Below are 22,627 nucleotides of genomic sequence, written 5' to 3'. Positions count from 1 at the left end.
ATGGAAGCTAAATAACGCATTTGAAGATGTCATATTGCGCTTTGGAAAATGATGGCAATTTTTTAACAACATTTGAATATTTTCTAGATTACCAGAGAGCAAAATCCTCCGAATGAATCAATAAAGCTGCAACCCCAGTTAGCGTTACCCAGTTAGCATACAGGTAAGGTTGAATGCTGAGGTCGTCAGTAGCCTGCATAATGAAACATTCTCCTCGTTGCCTACCAGAAGCGAAGTATTCAAAGTAGTCAAAAGTTCATCCTTTTTTTTGTTCACATTATTTTATTTTTCTGAAAAACAAGGTCATGCATTAGTACTAACCAATGGAACACAAGTGACACAACCTCGCTCACCCATGCACAGACACACACACACTCACACACACTGGCTTTATAAACTGTTAGTGACCACAGTAATCCCAAACTCATTATCTCTTATCATCCTAAATGATCCAGGTGTAAGTCACCGGCTCATCCCAATAACAAGACCATGTCTCATCCCAGTGATTTGTTTGTCTTTACACCCTGTTAGAGAAACATTGCCGAGCCTCCTGCTGCTCTGACCGGCCCTCTGTCCTCTATTCAACCCTGCTGAAAGGCCTGGAACTGGGGGGAGCAAAGTGATCTCCTCAGGAGTCCGTACTGACAATGCTTTGTTGCTGTGGCCAATGTCAAGCACTGGCTCTCCAATGCGTGGTTGGGTGTCAGGTGCTGGCACCAGTACAACCGCTGTTCAGGCATTTGGTCAGATGCTGTTTTTGTTGATCAACCACAACTGGTGTTTGCTTATTCTTCTTATCATTTGACAAAACATATCAATCCACTGCTACAGATGCAGCGCTTTCTGCGTTGCTTTGTTGTTTTCTCACAAGATTGTAAGGTTGTAAATTAAATTCAGAATTCTTCTACTCCACTTCAATAATTCTCTCATTTCACGGCGAGCCAATGGTAACGTGATATAAATCACATCAGAGGATCACTCTGTCTGCAGCACTGTTTTCCTAATGATGTCACTCCAGATGTGCGCCTCTGTAGGTTTTTTTGAGGGGGGGGGGGGGGGGGAGAAAGGGTGTGGATCTGCCTTGTGAGCAGAACATGCTGATTGGTTCCTCCTTGCCATTGCGCTGATGAAAGGCTTCTACCACAGAAGTCGGACACAGTTTCAAAAAAAAAAAATGGACAAATAAGCAAAGTGTTGAAGAGGCTCGGTCTCACCGATGCTTTAAATCCCTTTGATCCACCTTTGTATTGAATACATCAACAACTTCAAATCGCTTGTTTGACATGAAGAAACGCCTTGAGTTTATCAGGTCATACAAGTAGATTGCATAATTCACTGTAAAACACATTTGCAGACCACCTAAAAAAATGCAGCACTGTCAGGAATCAAAGGAAATCAATGTCATCAGAACATCACCTTTAATTCAGCACATTTTGCATCCACTGCATGTGTATAAGCTCTTTGTATTTCAGGTATACCACTGAGAAAAGTAATACAACTTGGCCTGGATCAGAACCATCAGCCTCTGCCACGCTGTTGAGAGAGCTGCTTTCATCAACGTTGGGGCTCTTCACACTGATTGGAGCTCATCAGTCAGGGTGAGCTCCAGCTGTCAGCCGGTAGATTTATACTGCAGAACATGGTGTTCAGAGGGGCAGATAGTAATGACTGATTACACTAGAAAGTATGAGGGTGTGTGCACGTTCTTACGCGCTCCCCTTAACCATAAACACACCATCTTCCCCCAATGTGACAGCCATGGGAAACTGAATCAGTGCCTGTAATCCAAGAAGAAGTCACCCCGGCCTTTACGTTAAGACGGCAGGCAGGAGAGTCAGGATGAAGTGTATATGTGATGCCTTTCTATAATTAGTAATGGCAGGGACTGATTTACTTTTCCCAGCTGTGGCAACTGATTTGCTAGCATAAACAGTCATATAAACTAAGGCAAGCTTTCTTCTTGGTTCTGGATGCTTCCATGAGCTTCAGAAACACTTAATACTTATAGTCGCTGTTTTTGCACCAACGCATTTTGTAAATTGTTAACCTTTAAAGGTGCCCTGCCACACAAAACCGTTTGTACTTGCATTTTTTGAAACATGTTAGGGCCATATGTGTTTGTGTTTTGTGATGAATGTGAAGATGAACCGCTACCTCTCTGTCAACTCTAGCCCCTGAAAAGAAATAAACAGAGAAATCAGGCCAATTAAAACTGCTGGTCAGTCTGATGTCATGTTGCCTGAGCTCATTACTATTCATGAGCTCGCCTTTGCGCTGGGTAAAAGATGCTGATAGCCAGGCTCTCATTGGCTAGCTTTTAGCCAATCAGAGTCAAGCAGATGAGAACTGGCACAAATCGAGCTGAGTCTTCCAGCACGCTTTCTATTCCATGATAGAATGGCTTGAAAAAGGGTAACCAAATCATTTTTTACAGTCCATGGTAGAACCTCAGACATTACCGCAAAGTAATTAAATACGTGTGGCGGGGCACCTTTAAAGCAGCTCCGTATGCTCCACTGAGATAAGGTTTAGTTAACACAAGTGTTGACCAGCAGGCATGTTGCGCTGGCTTTGCTGAGATGAGCATTCATGAACCTCGAGCTTTGGGTGTGAAGTTTTGAAGCCCCCCCCACCCATCCCGTCAAGATGGAAGCATCGTTTATCTAATGTCTTTACTGTGTAAGCAGACCCAGGGGGACAGGAAGCTAAAAGGGGGTATATTTAGGGTTGATTATCACCTCCTTTTTTCACTGACTTGTTTTTTGACAGCCCACAGACAGCCTTACATTTGTGCCCACATGTGCCCCCTTCTGTAATAGACTAAAAGACATGTGGATCAGGGTTGAGCGGTAATACGGTATACCACGAAGTCTTAAAAATAGAAATGGTATCAGTTTCAATACCATCAACAAAAATTACAATGCACTTATATAGGAGACAAGGTTTAAATATTAAACATAATTTTCTTGATGCCTAAAAATGCTTATGGGTGGTTGTCATCACGTGACAGGGTGGAGAAGAAAGAGGGGAGGGGGGGGAAAGTTGGGTTGGGTTGGTTGGGAACCGGAGGGTCGCTGGTTCAAGTACCCATACGGACCAAAGTATGGTGGTGGACTGGTAGCTGAAGAGGTGCCAGTTCACCTCCTGGGCACTGCCAAGGTGCTCTTGAGCAAGGCACTGAACCCCCCAACTGCTCAGGGCACCTTTCCATCTCTCCATTTAGTGCATGAACAGGTACTGAGCTTCTTTGCGTAATTCAGGCCTGTGTGTAAGAAGATCAGAGCAAAAACATTGTAATTTCCCCGATGTAGGCACAAGCCAACAGTTTGGTGATGCCGTCTGAGCCTTAAGTCACGGTAATATCGTATACCGCGGTAAAATAAGGAGGAGGTTTGACGGTATCAAAATGTGGATAACGCCCAGCTCTACTTTGTACTCATTCAAGGCTTCATTCATGTATGTAGTAAAGGCTTGAATGAAATCAGCAGCGGTGGAAGGCAAGGTTCCGCACTGCGACTGTGACCATGATAACAAGTTGTAGGAGCATATTTAACAGCATATCAGAGGAGTTGAGTTTCAGATCTCCATGACAAAACATAAACAGGGGACGTTTGGCCACAAGAACCGAGTCATCGACATGAGAACCCTTGTGGTGTTATAATTCACAGAGAGATATAGAGCTGATTCGAGGGTTTCCTTGTATTTAATCACAGTAAATCATTTTCCTATGTGAACTTGAGGTTATATGAGTCAAATGTCAACATCAGAGCAGATAATGCGCACATAATTTTAAAAAAAGCACACAAACCCACACTAAATCAGTGTAATCATTTACTTGGTGGGAAGTATACATACTTGTGCAAGTTGTTTTACTGGCCTCAGTTTTATTGTAAAATATTGAGATAAAAGTTGTGCTGCAGATTAGGCATACATAAAAGGTGTGCTTTTATAGCGTAATCATTGCATGTAATCTCTCAAAACGTATTTACCACAAAGTCTGTTACGATTGAGCTGAGTTTGTGCAATTATTTAATTAATTGTCAAGCTGATAAATCTCTTTGTAAACCCCTATTCACGTAAATTATAACACCGTCCCCAGCAGATAATAGCTGTTCGATATCTTGTAGCTTTGGATATAAAAGCGTATGTCAGACTAAAGTAGTGTTTGGAAGTTGTCAACTTCCTCAAGGAAAGCAGGGCTTGTAAGCATGTTGGTGTGAGAAACCAAGATAGTGTGTGTCATGGCGTTCCACAGTGGTCAAAGGTGGAGAGTCAGCGAGTGCGCGGGCACAGTGTGACCAAGCGTGATGTGGGCAGAGACCTCAGCCAAGGGGTCCCAGATGAGGAGGAAAGGGGAGTTGGCAGAAAGGTGAGGAAACAGGTGATAGAAGAAAGGTGTGAGGAGGAGGGACGTGTGTGTGTGTGTGCGTGTGTGTGTGCGTGTGTGTGTGTGTGTGTGTGTGTGTGTGTGTGGGGTGGTGTGTGTGTGTGTGTGTGTGTGTGTGTGTGTGTGTGTGTGTGTGTGTGTGTGTGTGAGAAAACCCATCCTGTAAGTGACCTAGGGCTCTGGCAGGGCCAGGTGGACGGGAATGTGTGGTTGTGTGTGGATGGGATCCTCCCTCGAGCGCCCGTGCCTGCCCACCGTCACCCCACACTAGCAGGCTATTTATATTGCACTGTGGGAAAATAACAACCCTGACTGTGTCATCTGGGTTCTGCAAGGTTTATACTCCACACACACACACACACATATACATACATACATACATACATACATAACACCGCCACGCTTATCAACTCCCTCAGTCACAAACAACTTTGGGACAATCTCATGCATAATTGGCATATTAGCCTTGTACACTCTGTGTTATCACCGTTGGTGGTCTCAACACAATTATCCTTGAGCCACAGTATTCAGATGTTTTAGGACAGTTTAAATTTGACTTAGATGTGTGCAGAGGACAAGTCGCCAAGCTAGAAACACAAGGCAACACAATAGTTTGTAATGCCGTTAGGTAATACTGTGGCAATGACGAGGAAACAGATTTTAAATATGTTGATAGGGTTTTGAGAACACAAAAATACACACACACACACACACACACAATGCACAGGAATTCACGCATGCAAGATTCTCATTTGAGGAGAGCAAACATTCATCAGACCTCTCAAACTGTGCTTCAGGGATGAATATAGTTTTACTGTGTGCTGCAGGATGCAAATATGGAGCCAACACACAGCAACGGAATGGTTCAACACTTCTCTTGACTCCTGAAAACAACAATTTGGCGTCTCCTGTAGCCCAATGCAGTGAGGAATGCACAAATATTACAGTGAATGCAATGTGGAAAGTATGGTCAGATTAAGCCAAAATTACTATTGTGTAACCATAACGCTGAACTATGTTGCAACAAACGTGACAAGGCACAAAACAGCCTTCACCAAAGCTAAAGATAAAGCAAGAGCTTTTTAAAATGACCGTATGAGAAAACAAATACTTGAAATGGACACTTGTGGTTGTCGTTAACTGCATCAAGGGTTGGTTTATGTCTAGATGGGGGAAGTTGGTGAGACTCATTTAGTAAAAGGAGTTATGGAGGACCTGAAGTTGACACCATGGCCTAATGATATTTGGTTTTCAGAAAGGTCTCAGTGAGGGCAAATTCAGTCCTGCCAACTCCTGCCCAAGGTCATCTCAACATACATGACGGGATGGACATTTCAGCATAGATGTATGCACACAAAACATTAACACAAACGTACTGACACGCACATTTGGAAGCCTGGTCCCTGAGGCCCAAGGGGGGCAGTAGGTCAAACTAATCTAATGCCACACAGACTGGATGAGAACAGCAGGGACAGAATAGTGAGGAGAAATGATAGTTTAAAAAAAAACAGGAATAAAAACACAGTGGGCTGAAGTGATCAAGTGCATGAATGATTGTTTTTTTGCCTTAAAATAACAACTATATAATGTAAAATATAGACAAAACTAACATGTACTGGAAAGAAGATTCAAAATCATATGAAACATGGACACGCAAGGGGTAAAAAAACTATATCTACTATATATATATATATATATATATATATAAATATATAGTAGTATATATATACACACACACACACATATATATATATATATATGTGTGTGTGTGTGTGTATATACATATGCTATATACTATATGTTGACCATTAATCTGAAAAGTCTTTTCCAGTACTTCTTTTTCTTTTACCATTTTCTCCATTCTCATTTCCTAACATGTGTGTGCAGACCATGTTTCTCTGCATGTCTGCGTGTTTGACTCACACGCTGAAAGTTAGAGAGAGTGTAAAGCGAGTGTGCTCAACATATCTTCCAGGGTAAATTGTGTCATAAATTCACAAGCTGCTAAAAGTCAGGCATGGCTGGAATTCACACTCAAGTCCTCACTTTCTCACAGGCACAACCCTTTGTGTGTGTGTGGTGTGTGTGTGTGTGTGTGTGTGTGTGTGTGTGTGTGTGTGTGTGTGTGTGTGTGTGTGTGTGTGTGTGGTGTGTGTGTGTAAGATAGGACACTATTAATAAACCACCCATGTCATCTGTTGGAAGGAATACATAGATAAATGGGAAGCAAAATAAAAAAAAATGATTCAGCCTTTGAATGCTTTACATTCAAATATTAATCTGGGACAATTCAATATTACAAAGGTGTGTTTTCCACCAGGCATTGAGTCATGACTGTACAAAGCATAGCATCTCTCCCAGTGTGACATGTCTTTTGATCCTCCTCTTTTTCACTTTCTCTCACATTTATTTCTTCCCACCTTACATCCTGTTTTTGTTAATGGCATATTCATACACACCTAAAGGGAAATCCTAGCGCTCATTGTGAGGTGTGGGTATATACAGTATGTATTGCTGGGAAAAAAGGATCATTTATTACTTCAGTTTATTACAGAGTTAAAGATCTTCTCTTTTTTAAATAGACTCGTGCATTATTATGAAGGCGAGGTGTGAGGGGTCATCATTGGTCTGTGATGAGGTGATAAAGCACACACAGAGCCGGTCTAGGCCTGTGGAAAACACTCCCCACTGACCCCCCCTGTGAGAAGTTCCCGGTTCCCAGGGCCCGGTGTGTACGTTTGGGGGGCAATAACTCACCAGCTCCCTTGACTTCCTCTTTCGGCCTTCTGCGTTTTATGACCCTCTCCTCTGCCATACAGCTGCTGTCTCCACAGCTTCCCTTTGCTCTGATTGGCTCAGACGGGAGGTTGAGGGAAGAGGATGAAGAGGGAAGACACTGGGAAGCAGCTGGGATGAGGTGGGAAGCTGGTCTGGTAAGGGATGGAACACGTTTCTTTATTTTATCACGACCATCACAGATGACTAGATGGACACAACTTCCCTTGTGGTCCACATCCAGGGCCTGACGCTTTGCATGACTGTATGCACAATTGCACATTCCCAACTCAAATTTTGCTGCTCTTATTTTCTTCATTGTATGTGCCTTCTTATTTTCACTTTTTATATTGTTTACTTGAATGTTATGTTTGCCTGTGGACCTAATTGGTAAAATATGTCTTGTCTACACCGTGGGATAGAGAGAAACGTAATTTCGATCTCTTGACATGTGAAAAATTAACAATAAAGCAGACTTTGACTTTGACTTTGACTTTTGAACTTTGTTGACAACCAAAAATGACTTTTTAGCAGCCATTTTTTTTTTTTTTTGCCTCATAATGGTGAAAAACAGGAATCACATGAACGTTCCAAAACAGCAGCGGCATACTCTCCAACTGCGCTGCGTTCATGGATGTCAAAGCGCAGTCTTTGATACTTTGTAATTTATCGTGTGTAGGTGGCTTCTGATGACTCATGGTCCTTAATTGCTTCTAATTTAAAGTTTTTAGTCTCGATTACAAAAGGATTTTGCTTTGCTTTCTCTGAGCCATACACACGGCAGTCACTGCAGCACATTTGTTCTGCACTGCTGTCAGAAATCAGCCCCTCACCAACCTTGCCGTCGTCGCCAATTGTCCACTTTGGATTAAAAAGTCTTCTTTTACTTTTCTTTGACTCACACTCAGCTGGCCTCTTTACCCCAGTAATGTGCCGCCACATTTTTAGCTAAATTCCAACAAAATGGCAGACTTTGTTGAAGTAGATTGACAGTGTTAACTGCCATTTGTTAAATTCACCCACATTTACCGGGTGGTCGGGTGTTAATTTCAGGCCCTGTCCACATCTTACTGTGGCATAGCACGTTGATGTCAGCATTTAGCTCAAAGCGCTGCTGTGTTTACGCACAGCCTCACAGATGCTAGCGTGGCTGTGGACTCTTTGGTTATGTAAAATAATCAAAGGTCGTGAACCTTTATAATCCACTGTGGCTGTCTAGGAGGAGTTTGAGTGCTGTCCTCAGGAGGTCTCGGTTAGAATGTAACAGCAGTCCCCTTAACCCTTGTGTTGTCTTCCCATTGACCGTTCAACTTCTGTTTTTCTGGGTATGAATTTTAATTTAAAACTATTTGGTTTTTCTTGACATTTTTGTCACATTTTTCCAACGTTTTCATTTTTTTCTGCGCTTTTTGACGTTTTTGTGTTTTTTTCCCACATTTTTGGACATTTCCCCACTTTTTTAGTGTTCTTTTATCATTTTTTTCTCCCAGTGCTATAAAAATGATTTAAACGAATGTAATAAAAGTAGTGTACTGATCGTGTATTTTACTTTTTATAAGCGTTGTAGGAAACCATCCTTATTTTTTTTATTTTTGACAATTTGGTTGAAAGAAACCCACATTTCTGATATAGAAACCTTTTGAAAACGGGCCAAAGTTGACCCGAGGACAACAAGAGGGTTAACAAATGTTTATTTCCTCTCAAAATAGTAGCGCAAATGGTAAGAAGTAAGCCTACAACCAAAACACACATGGGCTGAAGAGTCAGCTGCCGCCCCATTTAAAGGTGAGAGGGTGACTGAGTGCAGTCTTTAGTAAGGAGTGCCCAGGTGAAGTCAGTCAGGTAATTAGGGGTGACAGGTGGAAACATAAGGAGAGAGAAGGAAGTGAGGTAAAGGAAGCGCCAAAAACAAGAGACTATAGGCTCTTTACAATAGTAGGTATTATGTCACTAGGCCTATTTCTTGTTAATAATATGTGTATTCTTTGCAGTTTTGTGCAACTAACACATCATTTTTGCCTGTTTTAAGGCATAACTCACATTGCCAGACCTATCTCCACAGCGCTGTGGAGGAAGGTCAGGCCCTTGTATGCAACTTTCCTGGATAGGAGAAAAAACGGACAGGGATTATTTGCATTTCTTTAAACCAATCACATCGTCTTGGGCGGCGCTAAGCTTCGGACGCAGCAAAAGTCTTGAGAAGGAACTTGCTTTGGTGGAACATTTGCACCCCACTAAAGAAAAGGCCACATACGATATTAAATGACTGTTCACAGTAAAGTGAGCTATTTAAATCAGCTTAATACATGTTTAAATGTATTTTTGGGGCCGTATTTTCTGTAAATCTTTACAATCATTCCCCAAACAAACCAAGCAGGTCCGTGAATAAACCGTCATTGATACAGACCAAGGTAACACTTGCTTGCATGCTTGTTGTGTTGAACAATGGTTATAACCAGAGTATAGAATAGCTTAAAACTAGAGAAAATCCACCTAGTGTTGTGTCAGTGCTTTACTGATCCACGCTAGGTCCGTATCTAACCCAGTGATTTTTAGTGTGCTAATTAAATAGTCTGAGGGTGTCACATTCTGTCAGAGATGGAGGTGTACTCACCCTCGGGGGAGTAGATGGAGTCGTCAGAGTGCAGAGGGACAGACCCCTTACACTAGGGCCTCCTATTGATGATGTCAGAAGTTCAGTGGACACGGCCAACGCTGTGGAACAATCAGTGAATTTGCAACTGAACATGGTGTCTTTGAAGTTCCAGAAAAAGTTAAAAGCTCACGTGAGGAAGTCACTTTGCCGGAAACATGACTGAAACTTCTCTTGCTTGTCTGAATTAGCATGCTCAACTGTTCCAGTGACTTTGAAAGGAAGTTGCTGAAGGTGTTTTAATGTCCTGTTTCTTTGAGATTACACAAGACTCAGGAGAAGTCGGGTGTGTGGGTGGACATAGTCTTATGGTTGTGTGTCTGTGCCTGACAGGAAATTTTATTTAAGATACAGTAATCTGAGTTAGCAAGAGTGGCCTACACAGCACACGTACTGTATTTTTCTTGAAGGCTGAAGGCACAGCAGCCTTTCTACCTGTCTTGGTTTGTGTGTGGCTGCGAGTGTTTAGTACATGCGGTGTATTCCTGACCCTTGATCACACAAAGTATTTTAATCCAATCAGCTTCGTTTTCACATGACTGTCACACACTCGCTTGCTGCTATGGCAACCTGCAGAGGAAGGAGACAAAGTGCTGGAGTGAGAGAGAGGTATGTTGTCCTCTCTTTAATCACTGTGACATTTACATTTACTACTTAACGATGTGGTACTCTAGTTTCTTTCTCTTCCTTGGTTTTGACTTCCCAAAAATACAAACCCTTATATTTGAAGGAACTCTAATGCCCTGTGAAGGACTCAAAGCAGGGGGAAGAAAAGACACTGTCATCAAACTTAGACTCCCGGAGATTACCAATAACAAGAAACCATTCAGTTAAATGAACATAATTTACAAATATATGTATGCAACAGAAAAATTGAAGACTTTTCTGCGTCTGGAAAGTCACGTTTAAAGGCCGACAGGTTTAAGCATGGAAAGAAAGGCTGAGAAAATGGTGACAAATATAGTGTATAACTGAAGATGATAGACAGGATAGAGAAGGCTGTAAATAAGAGCAGTGTCACACACAACAGCACAAATGTGCACAGACCTAATTGCAAACCAGTAGTAATCTACAACAAAGACAGTTGATCAAAAGGAAGGTCTGCAAAAAAAAAAGCATCTTTCAAGTAATGAAAGCTGTTTTGGTGTAACAAGATTACAAGAAAGATACACGCACACCCTTGAGAGGTGAAAAGGTTAGCCTGTGCCCTGTGGTTGGTTTTGGCACGCTACCCTTTGCTGCTTCTCATTTCTTTTTCTGACATTTCCTGTTCTAGCTCAAGTTGAGCTGTCAGCTTTGCAGCTCTTGAAGCTTACAGTGCTAGTAGTTGTTGCATTTACTGTCAGGGGAATCAGACTGGGTGGGGGTGAGGGGGGGGGGTTGCTAGAATGAATAGCTGTGGATGTGGGGAGGGGCTCATAGAAAATGCTCTTCTACAGGGACCAGAATTTTTGTGCAACACCCGTTTACTGTTATGTTTTATATATGTTATATAACTGCAGCCTATATTTTTCGGTCCTTTAAACTTAACGTATGACTTGGAGCTCAGCTAGCAGAAGGCAAAAGCTGAGCAGTAGAAATTGCAAGTCAGGGAGATTTGGAGCCTGATTTGTTTTTTTTTTGCAACAATGTGCAAAGCACTCCACTTGCTGGCCAAGAGGGGTATCACCAGACTGTGTCCCTGGTGGCAAACACCATGAAGTAGCACAAGGGGTAAAGGCAAAGTATTTCTGGAAAATTGTTATTTTAAACAAAAGCTGTGGAAGTGAAACCAACAACCTTTGGCTACCTGGAAGTGCCCTCTGCGTCACAGAGTTTCCTCTTTTTAATATACGTCCCACCCCCCATTTTATATAAAGGGAGTTGTTTTCCTGGAAGTGTTTTACATACTGTATATTACTCAGACAGTCATAGGAAAACCTCCTAAAGGTTAAATCTCACACTGTTTAAATAACAAAGTCTAAATGCTGTGCTGAACTCAGGTTTCTGTCTTAGATTAACCCACTCAAATAACCTACTTTTGCATTTGTGGGAACAAGATTAGAATAAAAACTGATGGCACTTTGGTGTCCTTCAGTATTCAGCATAAGAACATTTGATAATCATCAAGTCAACTCAAGGTCCTCTGACGAAAAAGGAAGCGTGCTTTGTGCAAATTATTTTATTCATTGATAGCAGACAGAACAGAAAGAGCGAATGTGTCCCTCTCAGCCTTAATCCACTTTTAAATTGAGTCTACATGTTGAAACATTACACAAAATAAAAAGGCATCTTCAACAAGACATACTTTTTTATATGCCTGCTAACAGAGGGGTGCGGGTCCACACAGCCGCAGTGCAATAAAGGGAGTATGAATATTCCAGCCACTCTTTTTTATTTTATTATTATATTTATTATTTTAGAATAAAGAGATACTAATAGGCTGTAAATATGACATAGGCCAACTTGATGTGACACATTTAACTGTTTGTTTTGATGAAGGCTAAAGTGAAGGCGATGAACTACTGCTGGTAGAGATCATTTAATCAGTATTATCCGTAAACATGAATATCCATATTGTGTTTCTCATAAGATATATAACATATTTCTATTAGCTAGTTGACTGTAATGGGAAAATATGAAATAAAACTGTGACAAGATTGTTAAGGGCACATTTATGACGACACCGTGCACATTAAACCACTGTTTTGAGACTATTGCATACTTTAAAAAAGGAAATTATAAATCATCTTGCTAGGGAAGGCTGAAATATCAATTTGGGGGAAGTAAAATTAAAGGACCCACCCCTGCTCGCCCAAAAAAGTAAAAGAAATACATCAGCCTCCCCCCTTTTCTGACGCCCTGATAAATGTTGAATATCCCATAAAGAAAACTTAAATTACTTTTTCTATTTTGTTGCTGAGCCAATTCAACTAAAAGAACGAATGCCATGTTTTCCAATCTTTTTAATAACTGAGGGTAGCCAAGGCCCGCCAAGCCATCACTGCTACGATTATAATGTTAAAGAACGCAGTTACCCATATGAAGTGCTTAGGATAAATAAAATTGTGTGTTTTTTTTGCTCTTTTCTGTATTATTTGACAGTAAACACTATTAAATCAATCCTAGTACAGTACAGTACAGCTTTGGAAACTCACAAAACAGGAAATCTCAGTTTCTCTTCATTTTCCCTCCAAAACTAATCACCTGCAAAAACAACAATGCCCACGCACATTCACTCATTTCCTCTCAATCTAAATACTAGCGCATTACTGTATGACTGTTAATAATAAAACTATGCATTGTGACATAATTTATATTTAGATCACACATCCATGGACAGGTGAGAACAAAATGGGTGGTGCAAAGTCTTATTAAGAGCAGGGATCCTGTTTTTAGTCAAAGGTGACAGCTTTTCTTAAGTGTCTGCGGACTCGTTGCAGCTCATTTCCCACTTCTTCTCGTTTCTCTCTCAGAGCCACCAGAAGCGTACATAGACGATGAGCATGATGAAAAAGACACCGCCGGCTGCCAGCTTGGCATAGGTGGAGCGGGTATTCAGATACTTGGCGTCGCTCCTGTACTTCTTCGACAGGCTGGACAAGTTGCTGGCCTTGGAGTCCAGCGCTGCAGGGATGAGAAACAGGAGCAAAGGGAGCCGGAGTTGAAGACAAAAGAGAGGAGAGGAGATTGGAAAAAGGAGGAGAGAGACACGGATACGGATAATGTCAAATAAGCGTCACCCTCCGTGAGAGAGGGACACACTGCGTCGGTTGGACCCAAAGAGACTGAGCTAACATGGACCTACCTGAGAGAGCCTCTCCTCTCTGCAGCACCTCCTCTATGTTGGCCACCATGATCCTCTGCACGTCCTGGAGCTCCGTGTTGATGCTGCCCAGATTCCTTCTCGCTCGGCTGTCAATGTACGACTTCTTGGTTTTTTGGATGTAGGTGTCTGGTGGGGCAGCAGCACAAATGATAAAAGCAGTTAACGGCAGCGTGTGGAAGCGTTTCTCCAAAGGTTTAGCTGCCAAATAAGTCAAGTCAACTTTACTGTCAATTATGCAATATGTACCAGACATACAGAGCAATAGTTTCTCTCCGACCCACGGTGCAAGAAGGACAAGTGGTATATTATAAAAGATAAGAAATGTAGAGAAATAAAGATTAAAAAAATACAAGTAATATGTTTAAATTAGATAGAGACAATATATACATAGTAATAACATGTAAATAATGCAACTGTAAGGCAAAATCAAACAGTACAGAAACCTAAAGTTGAAGATATTTGAAATTTGCAATATAAACAGGAAGAGTTCCTGATGATCTTCTTTTATGTAAAGTGGAATCCAGAGTTTGTGGGGCAGAGGGGAGGGGAGGGGAGGGAGAGAGGGGAGGGAGTGAGGGGAGGGGAGGGAAGGGAAGGGGAGGGAGAGAGGGGAGCGTGTCGAGCTTCCTGACTGCCTGGGGAAGGAAGCTGTTTGCCAGTCTGGTGGAGCAGGCTCGGATGCTCCAATACTGTCTCCCGGATGGCGAGAGGCTGAAGAGGCTGTGTGTTTGTGTGTGTGTGTGTGTGTGTGTATGTGGGGGGGGGGGGGGGGGGCTGGCTGCTTTGCATTTGAGGAGAGTTTGGTAAATTTACATTTACCAAAATTTACCAAAATTTACATTTACCGAACCCGCCACACTCTAAATAGGTTCTGCAGATGACTGTCAGCTCCACGGTCCTGGTGGTCTGCCTGTCATCGGGGTGTTGGACCGGTTCCCCTCTCTGATAGACTTCCAAAGCGACATAATGAACTAGAGGAGTGGCATTTGAGTTTGCACCTATTGATTTTCTCTGGGATACGAGTGACATTGTTATTCAAGGCAGAACTGACCAGCGATGCAACAAAAGTGTATCAAAAGTTTGAAATTGCCATGGCAGCTCTGTTGTGAAACTGCCAAAAGCAGTGCGACATCATTTCTTACTTCCATGTGTTGTAGAGAAAAGGTCAGATTTGTAGATACCAGACTTTTTTTTACATCACAACTATACATATTACACAACATAATAATGGTCACTAATGCATTTTGAAACAAACAACAAGCCCAGCGAGCAGTTATCCAGTTGCTCCTGGCTCTTACCAAATTCAATGAAGGAGTAGGGCCGGGACACTGTGGGGACCTTCTTCCCATGCTGCTCATGAAACTCTGCCTGCAGGTCTTCAAGGTAAGCAAAGGCCAGCTTCTTAGCGAAGCTGGCTTCACACAGCACAAGGTAGCACACCCCTTTCTCTATAACATAGCTGCAAGGAGAACATAAAAATGGGAAAAGACACCATTACAGAAATAATCGCATTGCAGATTTGTTTTAGTGCTGGGCGCCACTGTGCATTTAATGGTTGAAAACTTTGAATTCTAGAAATATATGTTTTTAACTGTACTCATGTTCTCCTTCTTACTCACTGAAATGACATGGAGCCGGCCTCTAAAGTGCAGCGTGTGGGACTCTGATCATTGAGTTTCCTGAAGAGCTGCTTAGCTTGACTCTGATACTGCTGAAGGTCCCGACCCAACTGAACAGACGAAATAACAACGGTCACAACGCGACTCGCATCTCACACAGCAAATACGGTGCTTCATCAGGGCAAGAAATTGACTTTTGCATGTCACATTTGCATGTACAGCTCACAAGCAAATGTCACGATTTTAGCACCAGAAAAGACAAGAGCAAAAAATATGAGTTTACTTGTTGAAGTGTTTGTCAAGACAGACCAAAATAGCAACCACCTACAGTCCAGATTTCACACTAATTTCCTTGATGGTGTTCATTTCTTGCCCTGTACAGTGTGCTGGAAATAAATAGTTGGCACAAAAGACTACAGACAGACTCAGCAGTGTGATGCTACAACTGAGACAGAAGGCAATGTGGTGTTTTTTTTTTTTTATAAGTAAAAAATAGCCACTCCTGCGGTTTGTGGTGAGTAGTTTATGGTCAGCATTTGGGTGGTGGATGGTATTCATTTCCTGGGTGATGTTGACTCTAGCAAATGAGAGCTCCTGTGCAGCAACACTGTAGCATCACAGATACACGCATGATGTTGAAGCAGCGAGCAGAGACACAACAAACCTTTTCACTTCCCTTTATGAAAGCAAACAAGAGAGTGAGGGAAAGATGTTAGACTCCTGGCAAGCCATGCTCAAACATAATAACCAACTCACAATGCCACCCATTTCACATTTTCATATGTTACGTTTGGGTCGTCTCACTCTAGTTGAGTTCGGAGGCTAATATTGATCATTTGTTCTGCTTTCAGTGGACAGGTAGGGCTGGGCGATATAGAGAAAATCAAATGTCACGATATTCTTGATCGAATATCTCGATGTCGGTATTGCGACTATTGGTGCTTTAACAAAATGTTATTTACACAATGGGATGTTTGATAAATATTATCCAGAAATGATTTAATGACTTAGTGGGTAAAGGTAAATAATAGAACAGCTAGAACAGTCTGGTAAGTTCAGAAAATGACACAACTTTACTGTAATGCAGCCTTTAATACTAGAAAAAGACAACACTTACCATACTACCATATATCCAAAATGTAAGACGATATCTAGTCTCATATCGCGATATCGATTCATCATCGATATTATGGCCAGCCCTAGGTGTATGAAATGCAGTAAACCATGGACGTTGCACCTGAACCACTCTGCCAAATTGAGTTATTAATAAATTGTAAGCAAGATCTTTTTACAGTTAAGAAATAAGCATGTCCGTACTCTCTGGTGGACAAATTATGTATGGGTAACATATCTTTTCAATAAATTCTTTCTACCTATCGGCCAACATTCATACAGTACAGGTATCTATATAAAAAAAAATATATTTGTATGATAACATAAATATATTTATCAGGCTCTAGTCAGAAAAGTCAAACTATGCCTTTAATCAAGTGTTACCTCATTGGTATAGCCTCGTGGACTGTCATCCAGGTATGTGGTGAGCGGTGTGCCTTCTTTTTTATCTGCCTGTGTCTATGTGTCTATGTATGTACGTATGTATGTATATATACACTACCGGTCAAAAGTTTGGGGTCACTTCAAAATTTCCATTGCACTCCATTATAGGCAGAATACCAGTTGAGATCAGTTGCATTGTTTTTTTAACCAGCGCAGCAGTTTTCAGATTACATTATGTGCTTACATAATTGCAAAAGGGTTCTCCAATGTTTTCTCAGTTAGTTTTTTTTAAATGATATCAGATTAGTGAACAGAATGGGCCTTTGGAACATTGGATGAATGGTTGCTGATAATGGGCAATGTAGATATTGCATTACAGATCAGCCCCCCACTTAGATCAGCTGGTATTATGTCTATAATGGAGTGGCATGGAAATTTGTAAGTGGCCCCATACTTTTGACTGGTAGTGTGTGATATTATATATATATATATATATATATATATATATATATATATATATATATATATATAATATATAAATGCTCTGTGTTTTTTGTGTGTCTTTGTTGATGTTGTCATGAGCACACTGAAGCAAATCCCTAGAAACTTACGTATATATGTATGGCAATAAAGTATTGAATCTTGAACCACTAATGACCTGATTTACAATTAAACCTGATAATGAGCACGTTTAAGCAGACATCTCAGACTGTGGAAAACCAGGTTTTTAAAAGACATGTTTAGCCTCATGAAACCTACAGGTGAAGTTATGCAATGCTCAAATGATTATGCAGCGTATGAATAATAAGGTCAGGGTTGAAACACAGGGAGCCTGTCCTGGAAGCACTCGGAGAGATGACTCAGTTGCTTTAGGTAACTAGAATGCTGGCTCTGTGTACAGACAGACAGGCCTAGCTACGGTAACGTTAGCTAACGTGTCACTACAGCATTAGTACAACTTAGAGAGGCGTTTACAGCAGCAGCCTGTGCAGTGGGAACAGCAGACCGACAGCTGGCATTGAAAAAAACAAAAACAAGCGGAGATTTGAACCTGCTCGTCCTCCTGCATCGAAGCGGCTAGCGGCAGTCCGTCCGCCAGCCGAGCGATCATCGTCAGCAGCACCATCTCTCCGCGATGTCCGGGGGTTCCGCTGCCCGCTAACAACGTTCCAGGTGAACTGGGACTGGGTTTGGCAGGCTGTAAACTGACAACACCACAGGGCTGACGCGCTGAGCTGGCCGGAAACGCGAGAGCTTTGTGTGTCACAGCTAAATATGTCCGTCCTTCTCGGTATGCGGGAGCGGTTTGTGACCACAAATACAGTTCCGTATCACATTTTCTTTTTTTTCCTTCTTTTTTCTTTGTCTTTTCTTTTATTAAATTCAGAGTACAAATATATAAACAAACAAGGCATTTAAAAAAACAAACAAAACCCATTTCAAAAAAGGAACTTTTGCCTCAGGTCGAGCATACAATCAAAACATAGGAGCATTTACATAGCAAATCTACATTAAGAAGAAAAAAGAAATGAGAGAAAAACAGAAAATAAATAAACAAATAAGTAAAATGGGCTCAAATTAAGTTAAAATTTCAGGTAAATAAATCAAATCATGCCGTATTACATTTTCTACAATGTTTGTTTGTGTTCATAGTGACTTTTCTTATTTTATTTCATTTCATAGTGTATTATTGTTACCATCTTCGTCATCCTGTGGAATTATTGTGTAATTGACACGTGTCGCCTTCAAATAACCCTTGTGTTGTCTTCCCGTCGACCATGCAACTTTTTGTTTTTCTGGGTCAAAAGTCCTTTTCTCAATGTTCTTTTATAAAAAAAAAAAGAAATCTTCAAAATGCCACACAATTAAATAAATTTAGTGAACTGATAATTTATATTACTCTTGAAGAACGTTATACGGAACCATTCACGTTATTGTTTTGAACAATTTGTTTGAAAGAAACCCAAATTTATCGTGCATATAGAAACTTTTTGAAAAGGGGTCAACTTTGAACTGAAGACCACAGTTTGGGTTAAATAAATAACTACACCACCACGCACTACGTTTTTATGAAGCTTCCGGAAGCTTCCCCTGTCTACATCCACTGAGGAAGACCACGAGGTGCGACTGAAAGCCTCAGGAAAAAGTAAGAAATGATTTTTGACTGACTACTGTTTCCAATGAATTGTCCCGGTTAAATTAGCATAGTAAATTCCTATTAACACTACTTTATAATTAGACTTTTGTGAGTTTAAAAAAGAAGCTTATTTTATGACTAATATAAAGAGTTCAAAACATGTTCTTATCTTAAAATAATTGACAAAATGTTTGATAAGAATTAATACATTCGTCTAGGTTGACAAATTTGATAATCTGTTCATGAACGTGTAAAATGCAGTGCTGTATGCAGTTCAATGAGTGTAGCCTAAGCCTGTACAGATGATTATTGTGTTCATTGTTTTTGCAAATATGATTTCTACATAAATACTTTGCAGAAAAAGTGCCCCATCACTACAAGAAAGTGTAAAAAAAAAAGGCTGTTTTTTTTAGAAGACAGTAAAGAAGCCTTGATATGAAAGTGATAGTCTTTTTACTGGTATCAATAGAATAATAAAATGTGATGTTGAATGCAGTCAGCCCAGAGAAATTAATGCCATGGCCACAAAACAGGACACTCATGACTGGAATCATTACCCCACCTTTCCATTTCCATTCCTCTGATATTATCTACTGATATCCCTCTTACTCCACTGATCCTTTATTGTCCTTTACACACATGGAGCGACCAAAGATTACTGTTCTGTGTTTATCTTGTAAGTGCAAAATATCTACAGCTGAGGGCAGCATTGGTCACTGTTAGGGTAAGCCTCAGTGAGACAAGCATTCTCTACAACACAAAGAAATTGACTTCCCTTCTTTCTTCATGGTATTGAACCTATCTTATTCAAACAGATGCATTATGTCATATCTTAAAAAGGCAAGTTCAAAGCACTGCTTAGCTATTATTATTTAGTTTCCCAGGATAGACTGAAAAACGTTTATTTGAAGCAAATGATTTTTGAAATGTCAGATGGCGCCAGGAGAAACACAGAACCGTGCAGCAAATCATTTGAACTCCAGGTACGAAGGCCAGCGAGAATCCAGCTTTGACATGAGAAGTGGAGTTACAGCGTGGCAAACCTTCCCCAAACAGATGCACATACACACATTTTAAAACCAACACACAACTTATACATCGTCGGCACTCACAACCCAGCTTTGAGACAGCATCAACAGAGGCTGATACTTGATGACACTCAGTGAGAGTCCCATCCTCCAAGCTGAGGGCAGACTGGTGAGGGACGAAGAAAGAAAGAAAGACTTCACCAGACCTTTCACAACCTCTCAGTTTTATCACTTGTGAGTGAGTCAGGTGGCGTGTCCACAGGGAGTCACTGTCACAGGCTGCAGCCCTGACACGGCAGACCCCCACCAAGTGACCACCGGCGTCTGCCACACTGCATGTCTGCTGCAGGTCGGACATTTTGTGGAGGTGAGACATGGCATAAACTGAGAGGAACGTGATAGAAGCCCACAAGTGTGTACAGTTACCCTTCACAGTGTATTTAATATGAAAACCAGCCTATTTTTATTTCTGTAAATCCTTAAAATATTAAACCACTCTACTACAAGAAGGAAAGGAGACATGGAGGAAGTGTGTCTTCAGGGAGCTACGTAGAATGACAGATGGAAAAGTAAACACCAGAACAATGTGAAACAAAGGCTTATAGAGATTAACAAAAAGGTTACAAGTAGGCTTACAAGTATAGAATAAAAATATGAAAAGTGCTTTATGACCGGTTTGACAGGGGAAGCCCCGTCTCACTACTCCACCCTCTACTGGGGGTGGATGGGACTTATTGAGAGTGAATCTGTCTGGTTCAACAACACACTGTTCTTTGTAACTTGGCTTAGCACTTCCAGTTACAAGAAACACCCTCAATGGTGAGATGACGTAGCTTTGCAGCACCTTCGCCTGTTGCTCCTCATGCTGCTACTACTCTGTTCATCCTCTCAACACTGTTATCCAGAGTTTAAAGTTTCATAGTGTTGAACATATATTTCTTTCCATGTAACACAAGAGTTGCAGTTACACACACCAGTTTAGCATCCCTGGCATCCTCTTATCACCATTTGCTCTGTAATGTTCTTTAAATGTTATTATTTTATTTATTTCTGCTCCAACAGCCCAGTTTCCTTATGAGGATACAGTGCCTTGCGAAAGTATTCGGCCCCCTTAAACTTTTCAACCTTTTGACACATTTCAGGCTTCAAACATAAAGATATAACATTTTTATTTTTTGTGAAGAATCACCAACAAGTGGGACACAATTGTGAAGTGGAACGAAATCTATTGGATATTTTAAACTTTTTTAGCAAATTAAAAACTGAAAAGTGGTGCGTGCAAAATGATTGGGCCCCCTTGCGTTAATACTTTGTAGAGCCACCTTTTGCTGCGATTACAGCTGCAAGTCGCTTGGGGTATGTCTCTATCAGTTTTGCACATCGAGAGACTGAAATTCTTGCCCATTCTTCCTTGCAAAACAGCTCGAGCTCAGTGAGGTTGGATGGAGAGCAAATAAACGTTATCCAGGTGTTAGAATGGCCAAGTCAAAGTCCAGACCTGAATCCAATCGAGAATCTGTGGAAAGAACTGAAAACTGCTGTTCACAAACGCTCTCCATCCAACCTCACTGAGCTCGAGCTGTTTTGCAAGGAAGAATGGGCAAGAATTTCAGTCTCTCGATGTGCAAAACTGATAGAGACATACCCCAAGCGACTTGCAGCTGTAATCGCAGCAAAAGGTGGCTCTACAAAGTATTAACGCAAGGGGGCCCAATAATTTTGCACGCACCATTTTTCAGTTTTTTATTTGCTAAAAAAGTTAAAAATATCCGATAGATTTCGTTCCACTTCACAATTGTGTCCCACTTGTTGGTGACTCTTTAAAAAAAATAAAATTTTATATCTTTATGTTTGAAGCCTGAAATGTGTCAAAAGGTTGAAAAGTTCAAGGAGGCCGAATACTTTCGCAAGGCACTGTAAGTATCAACGTTTTATCCTACATCATCTCTCCTCTCTGTTTGCTCCCAGGGCTCCATTTGGTAGCATGGCACCAGTCCTGTACCACTGCAGTTGTAGGTTCATACGAGTGCAGCAGGGACTCAAGTTCGGGCACAAGAAAGCAACTGTAAGTCTCAATACAAACGAGATTTACATGCAGAAGAATAACTTGGGACTAATAGTAAAACGTCTTTATAATAAGTGTGATGTGTTTTTGTGTTGCAGAGGTACTACTGACAGGGCTCCTTCAAGCCTCAGGGTAGAAACCGATTGTATGGACATGAATGCCTGTCTGAGCAGTGCCCCCTGTGATAGTGTGTCTAATAATGCGCACACGCACACACACAGTCCGTGGCACTATCTTTGTGGGGACCCGTTGTTGACAAAATGCATTCCCTAGCCCCTTATCCAAACCTTAACCATCATACCTAAATGCCCAACCTTAACCCTTAACCTCACCATAACCATAATCTAAAACCAAGTCTTAACCCTCAAACAGCCCTTTATAGTTGTGGGGTCCAGCATTTTGGCCCCACAAAGCTGTCGGGACACCACGAGTACACTGAACTCCCGGTTTTTGGACCCCATGAATGTAGTTGAACAAGAACCAACACACATATTAATAAAATAATATATTATAGTATATATATATATATATATATATATACATACATACATACATATACTGTATATACACATTCATACACAGACACACATACACACAACTGAAGTTCATAACAAGTTGCAGCCTGAGGCGAGAGTTTCTGCAATACTCAGACACGCAC

The 22,627-nt window shown here is 41.2% G+C and overlaps 1 protein-coding gene across 2 annotated transcripts; it reads right to left on the bottom strand.

Moving 5' to 3' along the window:
- Nucleotides 1-11,960: 11,960 nt before the first annotated feature.
- sec22bb (SEC22 homolog B, vesicle trafficking protein b) lies at nucleotides 11,961-18,028 on the bottom strand. 2 transcript variants are annotated; one of them, XM_032524843.1, is made up of 6 exons: nucleotides 17,791-18,028; nucleotides 15,907-15,918; nucleotides 15,243-15,352; nucleotides 14,922-15,082; nucleotides 13,603-13,749; nucleotides 11,961-13,421 (listed from the first exon to the last, which is right to left on the bottom strand). In XM_032524843.1, the coding sequence occupies exons 1-6, from the start codon at nucleotides 17,863-17,865 to the stop codon at nucleotides 13,267-13,269; spliced, it is 660 nt and encodes a 219-aa protein (XP_032380734.1). In that variant the 5' UTR covers nucleotides 17,866-18,028; the 3' UTR covers nucleotides 11,961-13,266. The 2 variants fall into 2 exon arrangements, with proteins under 2 accessions (XP_032380734.1, XP_032380735.1); XM_032524844.1 differs by lacking the exon at nucleotides 15,907-15,918 and having other exon boundaries at nucleotides 17,791-18,025.
- Nucleotides 18,029-22,627: the final 4,599 nt, after the last annotated feature.

The sequence above is a fragment of the Etheostoma spectabile genome, chromosome 9 (genome assembly GCF_008692095.1).
Source record: "Etheostoma spectabile isolate EspeVRDwgs_2016 chromosome 9, UIUC_Espe_1.0, whole genome shotgun sequence".
NCBI classification, from domain to species: domain Eukaryota; kingdom Metazoa; phylum Chordata; class Actinopteri; order Perciformes; family Percidae; genus Etheostoma; species Etheostoma spectabile.
The sequence above is the reverse complement of the archived record's forward strand: the minus strand, read 5'-3'. Positions and strand labels throughout refer to the sequence as shown.

Bases quoted from the DNA above. Each gene is read 5' to 3' on its own strand.
- sec22bb (XM_032524843.1), bottom strand. From the start codon at position 17,865: ATGGTGCTGCTGACGATGATCGCTCGGCTGGCGGACGGACTGCCGCTA. The intron at 13,750-14,921 runs GTAAGAGCCAGG...CTGCCCCACCAG, and splicing joins CTACTCCTTCATTGAATTTG to ACACCTACATCCAAAAAACC. The intron at 13,422-13,602 runs GTAGGTCCATGT...TCATCCCTGCAG, and splicing joins GAGAGGAGAGGCTCTCTCAG to CGCTGGACTCCAAGGCCAGC.